The 15,012-nt window shown below is 28.1% G+C and overlaps 2 protein-coding genes and 1 long non-coding RNA gene across 6 annotated transcripts in view; 1 reads left to right on the top strand and 2 right to left on the bottom strand.

The window, feature by feature from the left end:
• The window catches only part of LOC111688963 (GIGYF family protein Gyf-like), a 32,968-nt gene extending 27,499 nt beyond the window's left edge, over positions 1–5,469 (top strand). For both annotated transcript variants that reach the window (XM_046954112.1, XM_046954160.1), the window contains exon 3: positions 5,263–5,469. In XM_046954112.1, coding sequence (XP_046810068.1) covers positions 5,263–5,454 — 192 coding nt within the window. In that variant the 3' untranslated portion in view covers positions 5,455–5,469. The remainder of the gene's footprint in view (positions 1–5,262) is intronic.
• A 2,126-nt stretch (positions 5,470–7,595) lies between these two features.
• Positions 7,596–10,798, bottom strand: LOC124420169. 3 transcript variants are annotated; one of them, XM_046952530.1, is made up of 6 exons: positions 8,991–10,487; positions 8,565–8,663; positions 8,465–8,497; positions 8,197–8,402; positions 7,981–8,134; positions 7,596–7,910 (listed from the first exon to the last, which is right to left on the bottom strand). In XM_046952530.1, exons 1-6 carry the CDS (start codon positions 10,363–10,365, stop codon positions 7,855–7,857), a joined length of 1,923 nt encoding a protein of 640 aa, XP_046808486.1. In that variant the 5' UTR covers positions 10,366–10,487; the 3' UTR covers positions 7,596–7,854. The 3 variants fall into 3 exon arrangements, with proteins under 3 accessions (XP_046808486.1, XP_046809273.1, XP_046808828.1); XM_046953317.1 differs by lacking the exon at positions 8,991–10,487 and adding an exon at positions 10,519–10,798 and having other exon boundaries at positions 7,599–7,910; XM_046952872.1 differs by lacking the exon at positions 8,991–10,487 and adding an exon at positions 10,515–10,798 and having other exon boundaries at positions 7,599–7,910; positions 8,565–8,672.
• A 1,762-nt stretch (positions 10,799–12,560) lies between these two features.
• Positions 12,561–14,886, bottom strand: LOC124420547. Its single transcript, XR_006941275.1, has 2 exons — positions 13,308–14,886; positions 12,561–13,120 (listed from the first exon to the last, which is right to left on the bottom strand). It is a non-coding gene; the product is annotated as an uncharacterized LOC124420547 (long non-coding RNA).
• Between the last annotated feature and the right edge of the window lie 126 nt (positions 14,887–15,012).

The raw sequence follows: 15,012 nt of genomic DNA on the forward strand, positions 1-15,012 counted from the left end.
AAGCATAAATTACAGATGTATCAAAATCAGACAAAAACCTTATAACACCATCCCAATCAATTCCATTATAATTAAGATATTCAATATATTCATTTACATGACTTATATTAAAACCAAAACAGGCACATATTACAGCATGATGGGATAATGCAGGGTATTGATATTGATCCGAATATCGCAATTCCACACTATCAGTAATGAACATATAATCAATTAGAGATGTAGAGCGATGAGAGACATCAAAGTGGGTTGGTTTGCAATTATGTATTATACTGAGCCCCAAACCTGAACATAGGGAACGAAAAATTACTGACTTCGAGGTGTCAAATAAATTATAATTAAAATCACCAACAATAATCATAAACCACACCAAACAGAATCTTCAAGTTGTTAAAATAAATTTCTAAAAACAATGACTCACAAACTCCAGGTAGAGTTGTTTTAAATACAATCTTAAATTTCAATGATTTAGACACATAAATGCCAACACCACCACCTCTTGAACCATGACGATAATTTCGGCAAAAGTTATAGCCTTGTACATTGACTGAGCGTGTTGAAATCTGCGGTTTAAGCCAAGTTTCTGAAATTGCAAACACATTTAAAAATGATCCATTCAAAAGATATTTAAATTCCTCAAATTTTGATGTATAAGTTGAGGGTCTAATGCTTTGGCAGTTCAAATGTGCAACTTTAAATTGATTTAAATGAGGTTGTAAGATATTCTTCAGGTGAGTACCACTATTAATCAATGGACCAATATTATCATCAGAAAACATCAAAATAAGAAGCAAACATTACGTGGGGAAAACAAATAAAATTAAGTAAAAAGTGATAAAAATTTAACAATATTAAAATACTAAACATTATTCAAATATATTTACATTTACATTGACTGACAGCTAGTCTAAAGTAAATAGGTATGAGATCAAAAAATATTATATAACAAATGTAACAATTATGCGAATAAACTTTAACAATTAGGTTTTCCAAATAATTAAAACTGGCAATTCATATTAATTTCAATTATAAGTAATTAATTGTTATAATTATCATTATTCCAATTGCAGAATACGAACATAATCCTTTCATTTAATAATATTTAACTTTTCTTTCGCAAAGAAGAGAAAATAATAAAAAAATAAAAAAAGATGGCGTATATAATTATGGAAGAAATAAGTTATTTTTTATTGTTAATTATTTGTTATATGATTATATTTTTATGTATAAACTAGCTTTTTGTACTCGGCATTGCCCGGGATTTTAAATGATTCGAAAGTATGTAGCTTTTTTTTCACTTTTTTATATTTTCCCCCATTTTTTACCCGTTTTAACCAAATTTTAGCAAGAGAACTTGCTAATAAAAATTTCTTACATATTAGATAGCTAAATCAATAATAATTCCGAGTTTGAATATACAAAAACTTGCTTTGGATTATACATTTTTCTGCCATTTTAGAATCAAAAATATTTTCGCATTAAAATAGCCAAAAATAGGTTTTTATGCACAAAAGTTCCAATTTTTGACGCTTCCAGACATATATTTTTGTATGTTCCAAATTTGAACAAAATTACAAAGAAATTTTTAATATATATTAGGATAATTAGGATATTTCGATATACCTACTTGATGTTTTTACTGAAACCTATTTCTGATTTATAAAATTACTTATTTAGGTAATTTTATTAATGTACAACAAATTCCAATACAATATATAATTACCCTTTTTCGACAGTTTAGTTTGAATTACATAAAAATTCGCAAATATAAGTTTTTGTCCAATTTTAATATTTTATATTTAAAATTGTATGCCTACAAAACATATAATACAGCAAACATAGAAATCTCTTTTTACCCCCTCAGACTTCAGATGGTTAGTGAAACGTATATTCGCTTCAGAACAGACAAAAATAAGCCATAAATCACAAAAGTAGAGATTGTATTCTGTTGTATATTTTCTATTATGTGAATGGTTTATCATTATTGAAATATTGTATGTTTTATTGATATTAACATGCATATTCCCTTTGTTGGTTATTACCTTTTTGATATTAGTATCACTTGACTGAGTTGTGGTGTTATTATTGCATTTGATGGTACTTTGGTAATGTTGAGTAATTAACTATGTTGATTTGCTTTTGCAGTTGGAAATTCGTTGATGAAATAATACTGTTTTTGGTAGGTTGGAATGTTTAGATTGGTTTTGGAATTGTGTTGTCATTCATATTGTTATTGCTATTCTAGAGTAACTGTCTTTGTAATTATCCAATATGTTGAATTACTGATATTGTCATAATTGTGTTTATGGTTTGTTTTTTGTGGTTATTGATATTTGTATTGAATTTTTAATTGATTTTGCTGAATACATTATTTTCAATTGTCAATTACTTGTAATTTCATATGTGGGTGCATTATTGAATATCTGTTGACTGATAAAAATTTTGCTGGGTATATGTAAATGAGGTATCATTAGTGTTTTTCTTGTAATTGCTTGGATGAGGATTATTTGTGTTGTTTGGATTAATACTTCGAACATTGTTGATGTTGTCTGCTTCATTGTTTTTTTTTATATCATATTGTTATATTATTAGAAGTTTAAACTTTGTATTTTCTTTTACTTTCTTTAAATGATTATTTTATTTAACATGCAGGGTTTCTTAAATTGGTATTTTTCTTGTAGTTCATTGTGTTCTTTATGTGAGAGCTTTTTTTTTGATAAGATTTTGATTTATGTTGTATTAGTCCCTCATATTACTCACTAAATACTGTTATTTGTTTCTTTTTAAGGTATGTTATAATGCAAGTATTTTAGACCGTTGCTTTGGTTTTATTGGTTGCCAAATTATTGTTGTTGGTTCATATCATTTTAATTGCAAGTAATATGCATAGGTTTTTTATCTAGTATTGACTGATTTGTGATATGATTTTTTTGAGATTGTTTGCCAATTTTGGGAAATTTCTGTTAGCTTTAAAATGGGGGAATGTTGTGTGGTTTAAGGATGTTGTGATTGCTCAGTCAATATTGCTGATTTGGATGAATTTACTTGTGACTGTTTTAGTGGAAGATGATTTGCGACTGTTATTGTATGCATGGAGTTTTGTATTTGTGAGGATTTTTTCTGCTATTATATATTTTTGCTCTTAAGGAATTGTCTTTCACTTTGTTCTTTTAAAGTTAGTCTTGAAATTTTTATTATGTAATTGATTGGTAATTTTGGTATTTAAATTCTTTTACATAAGTCGATATTTTTTGGGGTAGTTTAAAACTTTCTTACAATCGACTTATATTTCTTCACAGAAGGTTCAACTGATAGCTTCATGTTTCTGTCTGATTTGTATTACCTATGTCCTTTACAGTCTGGAGTGTTATTTGCCATATAGTTCCTGTATGACATATTGATTGGTTCTGTGAGTTCATTTTTGGGATTGTTTATGATTTCTACATATACTTTTCTTTATTTTAACCTGTTTTGCTTCTTTGAATTACATTTGTTTGATTGCAAATTATGAAGGAATTTATTTATGATTAATGCGGTACATTTTAATTGTCCTATCGTTATTTTATATAGTATATTATCTTTAAAAAAAATTAGGTGAAATTTTATTTATTTATAATTATGTATTTTGTATTGGAGGAATTATTGTGAAGTAGAAATTTGTAACCGCTTATGGCCTATAGGCTAGGTTATTGAATATTGTTAAATAAAATAAAAAAAATAAAAGTACTATTGATATTTTATAGTTTTTCGCACATATCCCTATTTTCCCTTCTGATCCAACTTTCGCAAGGAATATTTACTAATACATAATTCTGACACTTTAAAAACCTAAATCGACAGTACTTCGGTTTAGAACAGAAAAAAATCAGTTTTAAGCAGAAAAGTACAGCAGGAATTTTGTTTTATAAACCATTTATAAAATAAAAATTTTGTTTGTGAATAAGGGGTAAGTATATATGTACTTTTTTTTCTTCATTTAAGAAATAATAATTTTACCGCGTTCCGTATTTCGTCCCTTTCTGATTTTTTGGAATAATGATATAACCAATTAAAATTTCTAAGTAAAGATATATCTCTCTTAAAGTCGGCCCAGCCATTAAGGTGTGGACCTTATGAAAAACACGAAACCCCCTTTTTACCCAGTTTAATTTAATTAATATATATTAATTAAATATATATTAATAAAATATATCATTCGATTGATTACAGCAAAATACTTCTCAGGTATTTGCAAAAGTACCTAAACCCGTTTTTACCCGTTAAGTTTGAATTACCCAAATGAATATTTTCCCCCTCTGGTCCAACTTTCGTTAGAACATGATTTAGAACAGACAAACATCACTTTTTAAGGACAAAACCAGTACTTTTGCTTGTTTTTCATAATTTCTCCCTGTTTTACTCGTTTTGACCATCATTCACAACAGTACTTTGCTAATAAAAATTTCTTTCATTTTATAAAGCTAAATCGAAAATAATTTCGCGTTCGAATATACAAAAAGTACCGATTTTTTAAGTTTTTCGCCCTCTTCTCAATTTTTGATACCAGTTTTGTTCCAACTTTCGCAACGCAACTTTGTTAATACATATTTCTGACATTTAAGAATGCTAAATCGCCTAAAATAGCCAAAAATAAGTTTTTATGCACAAAAGTAAAAATTTTTCCAATTTTGTTACACACATATATCTTTCTATGTTTTAAATTTGAAGAAAATCGGTTCATCCGTTTCAACAAACAAACTTACAAATAAATTTATAATATATATATTAAGATTCGTTTTTAAGTAAAAATTTGTAACCGAGTGGCGGCAAAAAAAAATCCAGAAAAAATTTCAGGGAAAGTGTATTTTGTGTCAAACTGCATTTTGATGATCTCTAATAAATGCTATTTATCTATACTTTCATCTATTATTCAGGTGTTATTTATTTATTTTTTATTTATTTATTTATTCATTCATTCATCCATTTATTTATTTATTTATTTATTTATTTATTTATTTATTTATTTATTTATTTATTTATTAATTTATTCAAGTAATACAAAGCCTTAAAGGCCAATCTAACCTATTACTTAGTGATTATCACCTAAGCATAAAAAATTAAAAAAAATTAAATTATATTTTTTCAAAATAAAAAATATATGGAATAATTAGAAGATAAATTTTGTGTTTGATTAACGGAATTTTTATTCAATGTTAACCGTTATTTAAAACAAGGTTTTATATAAAAGCAAATTAAAAATAAATATATTTATGATCATTCTAGCAAAGGCCAGGATGGCTCCAACGATCACCAGTTGGTTTCAGCACAGCAACTCGTGGTACTGGTAGGGTTGGATGTATGGAGAGAGGTCGTATGCGTGGAAAATCAATTTATCATCCTGTTTTCCAAAGACCAAATGCCATGTTTGACGATGATCAACGTTCTTCTACAATTAAGGTAATTTGTTTTATTTAGTATTTAAGTTTTCAATTCGCGATTTTTTCGCAGAAACGTGAATTATTTAATGCAATATTTATAGTAGGTTACGCTCATTATTTAACTTATTTCGGATTTTAGTACTTATATTATTAGAAAAACTAACAAAATGTCAAAAAGGATTTTTTTAAATATTAATCTATTTTATTCAAATTAGAAGTTTTCCGCTGCTGACCAATCACGTCAATTTAAGAAGAAAAACTCAAAATTAAGAATTAAAATGTAAACAAAATTACCCAATGAACAATGTTCCTTAAAACGTACCGAGTTATTTAGGACTCTTCTTCTGATTAAACAAGTATGAATGTATAGTCGGGCGTAGCCGACCATATGATACCCTACACCAGTCAGTATGTTATTAGTGTTATTAATGTTTGTAAGTGAATTTTGACCTTTAAGTCATTTTCTAAAGGGGAGTTTGTATGGGGGATAGGGTCAAATGAAGCCCGATCATTATAAAAATCGGTAGTGTCATTTAAAGTTCTATAAAATTTTTGTTAACAAAATAGATCATTTAAATTAATTATAAGCCAAAAGGCCTTTTTGATGGTACGGTTGTATGGGGGCTAGGCGAAATAATGGACCGATCAAAAGAAGCGTTTGTGCCAAATTTCATCAAATTACCTTGAAAATTGCGGCCTGTACCTTGCGCACAAGGTTTACATGGACAGCCAGCCAGCCAGACGGACATAGCTTAATCGACTCAGAAAATGATTCTAAGCCGATTGGTATACTTTAAGGTGGGTATAGGACGAAAAATTAGCACAAACCCAATATACCCTCCCATCATGTGCTAATTTTCTGATAATAAATGATACATAATTTATCGGAAAGCTAGAAATTATTATACCATTATTATAGGTGCTCGCAGGAAACATTGTTCAAGATTTTTCTCAACTTGTGACCAAAAACAGTTGTGGCATAAAATTCGAAATATAGGAGTTATAAAATCACCAGGAAATGAACGGTTTCCTATATCTCTAGATGAATTTAACGTATTCTCTCGTATAATGGGAACTACTGATGACCTAGACCAGCATTGCACGTTCATATTGTTCTAATTACGAAGTTTTTCGGCAATTCACACGTACATAACCCGATCGTAAATAAAACTCATAGCAAGAGCGTAAAAAATACAGAAATTGCCAACAAAATATGTAAAAACAAAAACATCATTTTCAAACAAGAAAAAATTTTTCAGGAATGCATAATAGTAAAAATACATAAAAACGATATTTTTAATATTTTTTTTAACATTTTCTATAAAAAATCTAATCTTTGTGAAGAAATTAACATTTTTCTTTTCTATGGATATGTTTTATCTGTAAAATTTACCATTTTACTTGTTATAAAACTTGATCATTCTTTTATAATAGATACAGGGTCCATTTTTATTTATATATGTGTAATTTCTGAACAAAAAAAGATATAAATGTGTATATGTATAATAAAATAAATTGCTGTAATAAAATTAAGATTTGCTGAAACAAACCCAGCAAAAAAAGTGTGGAAAAAGATGTAGAAAATTCATCACAACTAGTAACCCGAAGTGCTTCAAATTTGGGTGAAAAACCTATGAATTTTACATTAGCGTGTCATTGGAGGGATGTTGTTCATTTTTAACAACTTGAGATGTCATTTAATTTTAGTTTTAGATTCAGTAAAAACTTGATATTTGGATGTCATTTTAAGGTAGAATAAAACATGTTGTTATAATTGTATTTAAGATGCGAAATAAAATTTAAGCTTCAGGTGTAATTAAATTGTCAATATAGGAAATGATATTAAAGCAATGATTTAAAGTTAAACTTATACAGTTTTTTTATCCTAAAAAAGTATTTAATTTATAAAAAAGTTCACTGTCAACAAAACTAATGAAATTACAAATGTTTTCTTAATTTTGTTGTACAATGATTTAAATAATTATTTTAGAATTCCAATTTTATTACATTTTAATAAATATATAAAAAATAAAAATAAACAGGTACAATTCACTTTTTCAAAATAAATTTAAATTAAAACTAAAAAGTTAATGTTAAAGTTATTACAAACGTTTTTTTAATAAGGATAATTTGATAATTCAAAAAAATAATTCATTCTCGGAATTAATTTTGAAAACGACAAAAATAATACTTTTATATTTTATTAAAAAACTAAAAATAAACAGGTACAATTCACTTTTTCAAACCATTTTTAAATTAAAACTAAAAAGTTAATGGTTATTATGTTAATATTTTTTTTTAGAAAATTGAAGGATAATTTGATAATAATACGTTAACTTGCTTTTGAAGTCCATCTTCGAAATCATTTTCATTTTTAGATTTATTATGGCTTTCTGTTGGAGGATTCATTTTAGCTAATCTTTTTTCTTTAAAGAATCTATTTTTTGCTAATTTTATTGCTTCTCTCTGTGAAATTTTCGTCATAGGTACCATCTAAAAGAAATAAGTAAATTTAAAAAATAAAAATATGTTTATATATTATTTACATTACTTAAGTACTTACGAAATAAAACGTTGACTAGTCTGGGGAAGTTTAAAAAACGCTCCTTGTTGTGGCTTCCGTCGACATTGAAATCTACAAGAAGTTTTGGCGATATAATATCGGACAGACCTTTCATCAATCCACGGTTTCCAGTAATTGCCCTTACGGAAGAAATCTAAATGAAATCAAATGTAATATATAGTTTTATTATACACATATGTATATATTTTTTCATACATATTCTTTTTCATTTTCATCACAAATGTTTTCCTCCAACTGCTTCAATTCTTTTAGGGTTGATATTGGAAACATTTTTGTATGTTTCGGGTTCTTATCTTTTAAAGTATTTTTAATAGCGATCGTATTTTCACAGAGAGTATTTAAAAACAAGTCGTTATGATTTTGGATTCGTGTGAGCTGGGCTGTTAATATATCATGGTTTTCTGGAAAATAAAATGTTGTTTTAATACTTTTTCGTAATTGCATTTTTAATAATATTAATTACCTTTCATTTGTTTTTTTAATATAATATCATTTTCTGAAAAAAGAAGAAAAATATAATATACTCTTACAATTACATAAATAATTAAATTATGGTTACTTACCAGTTAAAATGTCTAGCTTCCTCTGCATGGTTTCGATCATTTGAATTAGTTGTCCATTGTTTGAAGATTGAGTTTTGTTACATTTACTCATTTTTGCAACTTTAAAGAAAAATATAAATTAATTTAGTATTGGTATTAGTACAACCCCTTCCTTATAAGAGAGCGACTGAATTTTTCTTGCATCCAGTAAAGAGAATGAGCTCTCTTTTTCGTCCAATTGCCAGTTTTCACTAAAACTAATACCAATGTCTAATGAATTTACCGGATATTCAAAAAAAGATTTTAAATTTATAAATTTGTTTCCACTAAAATTGCCATTTTCATAAATTTTTGTTATTGTTATAAATGTATTACATATACAACAAACATTGTCTGGAAATTTTGTTTTGTATGTAAATCCATTAGCATAAAAAGATAATATTTTACCATTTTTATTCTTTTTGACAAATTTATTTTCCTGAGGCAAAATAATAGAGGTTTCCGAAAAATTATTGAAAATTTGTTTATCTATATGCTTGGGCATTTTTACGCTTCGTTTAATTTTTTGCAAAAAATTTTCAAAATGGTAAGCGGAAATACTCATGATGTTTCCATAAATTTTGTAGCATTCTCCCACATGAAGCATGTTGTGTATATTATAGGAAAGATTTCCATAAAAAATTGAATACTTTTTCACAAACTCTTCGAACATTTCATTAGCATGTGTGTGAGTTATGTTTGTGCTAAATATTTCTGAGCCAACAAATATTCTATAACCTACAACAAATAATAAAAAATGGTTATAAAATTCGGAATCTACAAAATCTCTGAGTAACACAATTCCTGTATACAGAGCAATTTGCCTATATTCCGTTGCTTTCCACCTAGCGATTTCATCAAATGTTCTTGGTTTCCTTGCAAATTCCATTGATATGAAATTTGAAAATGAAACGAGAACACTTGAGAAAGAAGCTTTGGTGGACGGCGAAAATTTTTGATTAGTTTTATTAGTTATTAAGAGATTTAAGATTTTTTTGGTTACGCCTAAATCAAGTAGGTGCATACAGTCCAAAGGGAACTGTGTGACCATTCCAATTTGAAAATTTTCTAAAATTGACTCAGCTTCCATATCAAAAGCTTTGTGATAACTTATATCACTTCTATTTCTAAAATTTTGATCAGTCCGTCGAGGGCCAACAGAATCCGAAAATACTGTTCGGTGTCCAATCCGGGTCCCTACTTGTTTACACCTATGACATCCGTTTAACGCATTGTGGCCCTTTGTGCCACAAAGAAATGACCTTGCGGGAGTGTCACATACAAAAGCTCGGATCTTTATTTTAAATGTCCTGTTACTTATTTTGAAATTACTCAAGGATTTAAGTTCTTCAACAAAATCGTGAAGAAAAACGTTTACACTTACTGGCTTTCCTTTACCTACATATGTTCCTATTAAAAAGACGTCAACTTGTGGCTCATCCACAATTTTGGAAAAAATAGGCCACAACCCAATGGCAGAACTTTTAAAAAGTGGTATGCCATCAATACCAATATCTAATAGCAGCTCGTCAGTAGAATGCTGCAACAATAACTTAGTTATTTTTTGTAATTGCTTTTCAAGTCCAATATGGATGTAGTTCCCAGGAGCGACGGTTCGCACAACACATTTATCCTCGCGTTTTATTAGACCGCCAACACTAGAAGGGACATCCATATTTTCTTCATTTAAAATTTTCAGGAGACTATTGCAGCATTTTACTGACGGGCTGTATTGGACGAACCAATTTTTTAATTTCTCCCGAAGGGTTAATGTTGATTCCATATCAAAATTGTAGGAATCTGCCACTTGTTGAGAGGAACATGCGGGCTCAACCGGAATTTGCTGGCTATTTGTATCTAAAATTTCTTGAAGTCGAGCTCTCTCTTTACCTATTGCTCTTTTAAATGTACGTTTGGAACTCATATTAATACTTACGTTCAACAAATTATATTATTTTTTTAAACTTTTCTTTTATTAATTTTTGGACACAATTTCTTATTTTTTCACTTGGCGTCTTGTTAATTTTGTATGTTAGTGATGCCAATTTATTTTAAAGGTGGTTATTCATCATTATTTTATACAAGAATACGGTTACTACTAAAATTGTATAATTAAATAAATAATTTTTATTGTTTTAAGAACAAATTCATTATAAAATAAAAATATAATTATAACAAAAAAATATTTTTGAATTTATTGATTTTAACTTGAAATGAACCATTTTAATAATATTTTACACTTATATAATGATTACTTGCATGATTACCCGAATAATAAAACTCATATGTCAGGCAACACTATATAATTATTGTTTCATATAAAGCAAATCAACCACTACAAACTTCACGTTGTTTTGGTTTCGCAATATGTATACATATACATATGTACGTACATATATGTACGTACAAACAATGTATTTTGTAAACTTTTAAATAATAAAATTGTTAATAGGTGAATTATATAAAACTATACATATAGGTGTTAATAAAGAATTAAAAAGTGCATACTTTCTTATTGTAAAATTTTTGTAGGATTAAATGAACAAAATGAAAAGATTTAAAAGCTTGTTTGAAATTTACTTCAAAATTACATCTTCTAAACCTAAAAATATGTAGTATTAGCTACATTGGATGCAATTAAAACGTTGTTCATAAAGCAATTTATTCATTACATTTTAACTTTTGGGAAGAAATTGGATTTTAAAAGTGAAAAATATGTAATAGGTTTTTTGGATGTGATTAAGATGTCGTTAGAAAAATACGACTTCCTTTATTTTTTGCTGGGTAACAAGCGTAATTAGGAAATATTTTTTCTAAGTGTTTTTTTGCATTTTCTCAGCACTACAATAACAGCTTCTCTCTGCTTCTTCTGCGCTTGGCTGGTCTAGACAATTTGGCTCTTTCGGAAGGGTTTAGTTTTACTAATGTTACAGAAGATGATGTTTTAAACGCTGTTTTGATTAAAATAATTTAAGCAAAATTTGATGAATCTAGTTCTATATCAGTCTTGTACTATTGTTTAATACGTATGGTCGTGATTTGCGCTGCTAATTTGCATTCTTGTAAAGTAGTTTACAGCTATTTTCTTATTGATAAATAAAAACAAATATATTCTTAAATAAAAAAACAAAAATAACACAAAATTAAACGTGCGCGTGTCGAAGATGTTACTGTCTCTCACAGGCAGAAGATGACTAAAAAATCAAAAACAAACGGCTCTCAGAGAGCTGAAAATCAAAACTTTTTTGCTCCTCTGCAAACTATTGATGATCAAGATGACGATAATATTATCGATAAAATCAACAAAATAAAAATACCACCCCTAACAATATTAAAGTGTAAAATAGAGCAGATACACGAAATGTGTAGAATATTAAAAATTACAGAATATTCTATATTCAATTGGTTTAAAAATTTTTTGAACTAAAAAAGAATGATGTAATTTGCAAAGAACTTACAGAAAAATTTCAATATGAGCATTTTACATATGCTGCCAAAGATGAAAAGCCTTATAAGGCGGTACTATTAGGTTTGGATAAAACTGACCCTGCAATTATTAAAACTCGCTTAATAAACCTTGGTTTGAAATGTATCGACGTTAAAATAGTTACAAAGGCAAAAGAAAATAATAGAGAACAAACCATTTTCATTGTTTATTTTGAACGTAAATCCATAACGTTAAAGGAATTGAGTCAGTTATTGAATATATAAAAATTAGATGGGAATATCAGTAGATTTGTATGAGATGCTTACGGCATTTGAACTTATTAAGTCTAGGGCGGTTGGTTATGATGGTTTTGGACTTAAATTTTTAAGAATTTTGATGCCATTTAATGGTAATTATGTCTTACATTTGGTTAACACAATAATGACAACTTCTAGTTTTCCTTTATTATGGAAAGTTGCTAGGATTGTTCCCTTGAAGAAGAATAGTGGTATTAATGATGGTAATGATTTTAGGCCTTTATCTATATTGCCCAAAGATGGTTGAGCATCTGATTAAGATTCAACTGGTAAAGCATATTGATGATGGTCGGTTGCTTCATGATTGTCAGACTGGCTTCAGATGTAATAGGAACACCACTTCTTTGCTTCTAGGTCTTACTGATAATATTAGAAGATGTGTATCTAATAGGGGTAATTGTGTCTTATTATCATTAGATTTATCCAAGGCATTTGATAGGGTCAATCATTCAATTTTAGTAGAAAAATTGCATAGGTATTACGGTTTCTCTGGCTCAGCATGTAGACTTATTTATCAGATAGGCGACAATATGTATGTAGTGGTGGTCGTGTTTCTGGACTGCTTCCTGTTTACAGTGGAGTTCCTCAGGGATCAGTACTGGGACCTTTGCTTTTCATAATGTTTATGAATGATCTATTCAGTAGAATTTCTAGTAATATATGTCTTCCATTTTCATTTGCTGATGATGTTCAACTTTTGTTTAGAGGTGATGTAGAATTTCCTGATGTTTTACAAAGTGTTATTGATCATACTGCCGATTTATTATTTAGTTGGGTTCAGGATAATGATCTTTCTGTGAATGTAAGTAAGACCAAGGCTATGTTATTTGGTATCTGTGGTAATAATAATAATTTCTCTGTTACTTTGGGTAATAATATGATTGAGTTTGTTGGCAAACTTAAGAGTCTTGGGGTAATTCTTGACAAGGAACTGAACTTTGAAGGTCATGTTAATTCCGTGGTATCAAGGGTTAATTTTACCTTACGAAAATTGTACAGTCTGGATTTGATGTTGCCTTTTCACATTAAGAAAAGAGTAGTTCATGGACTTGTAATGCCAATATTTCTATATGCCTTGGAGGTATATTCAGGTACCTTTGGTTATGTGATAAAAAGGTTAGGATTGACATTTAATAGAGTTGTGAGATACCTATATTCTATTGGAATGAGGCAGCATGTGTCAGTTTATGTTATAAAGTTTCTTGGATTATCTTTTATGGATTATATTAAGTATAGAAATTTATTGCACTTTTTCAAGTTATGTAAACTGCGTGCTCCGGAATATTTGGTTAGTTTGTTTGAGTTTTGCAAATCTAACAGAAATAGACAGTTGAAAATACCAAAGTTGACTTCAATATTAGAGCGATCATTTTGTGTTAGAGTGGCACGTGTATACAATAAATTATCGAAAACTTTGATGTTTCTGTTGAAACTTATAAGAAAAAGCTTTTTCGTGAAATTTCTGAAAACAGTTTATCCTTGTAGGTTTGAGTAGAACTGTGGAATGTTCTTATAGAATCGATGATTTTGGGTATATACATATATGTTTTCTGCACAAGGTAATTTATTTCTTTATTGTGTCAATATGGTGTAGTTAGCTGTTTTTTATATTGGATTTGGGAGATTTGCGGACTGTATATTGTGGAATTTGTCATTTATATTGACTTGTTTAATTGTATTAATTTCTGTATTTATGTAATTCGGTAAATAAAAATTTGTAATTTATAAATAATGGTTGATAATCATTTTTTAAGTGGAGGGTTGCTGTATTATATATTTATTCGGTATAATAGGTATATTTTTTAAAATATTGTAAAGTTGATGTCTTTTGACTGGATTTTTTGAGAATTGTTTACTGAGAGTCTTGTAATACTATAACTTTATATACATTTTGCTTTCTTCTGATAAATGAGCTGGAGTTTGTTTATAATTGAAATTAGAGATTGTATTCTGTTGTATATTTTCTATTATGTGAATGGTTTATCATTATTGAAATATTGTATGTTTTATTGATATTAACATGCATATTCCCTTTGTTGGTTATTACCTTTTTGATATTAGTATCACTTGACTGAGTTGTGGTGTTATTATTGCATTTGATGGTACTTTGGTAATGTTGAGTAATTAACTATGTTGATTTGCTTTTGCAGTTGGAAATTCGTTGATGAAATAATACTGTTTTTGGTAGGTTGGAATGTTTAGATTGGTTTTGGAATTGTGTTGTCATTCATATTGTTATTGCTATTCTAGAGTAACTGTTTTTGTGATTATCCAATATGATGAATTACTGATATAGTCATAATTGTGTTTATGGTTTGTTTTATGTGGTTTTTGATATTTGTATTGAAATTTTAAATGATTTTGCTGAATACATTATTTTCAATTGTCAATTACTTGTAATTTCATATGTGGGTGCATCATTGAATATCTGTTGACTGATAAAAATTTGCTGGGTATATGTAAATGAGGTATCATTAGTGTTTTTCTTGTAATTGCTTGGATGAGGATTATTTGTGTTGTTTGGATTAATACTTTGAACATTGTTGATGTTGTCTGCTTCATTGTTTTTTTAATATCTTATTGTTATATTATTAGAAGTTTAAACTTTGTATTTTCTTTTACTTTCTTTAAATGATTATTTTATTTAACATGCAGGGTTTCTTAAATTGGTATTTTTCTTGTAGTT

The sequence above is a fragment of the Lucilia cuprina genome, chromosome X (genome assembly GCF_022045245.1).
Source record: "Lucilia cuprina isolate Lc7/37 chromosome X, ASM2204524v1, whole genome shotgun sequence".
Lineage (NCBI taxonomy): Eukaryota > Metazoa > Arthropoda > Insecta > Diptera > Calliphoridae > Lucilia > Lucilia cuprina.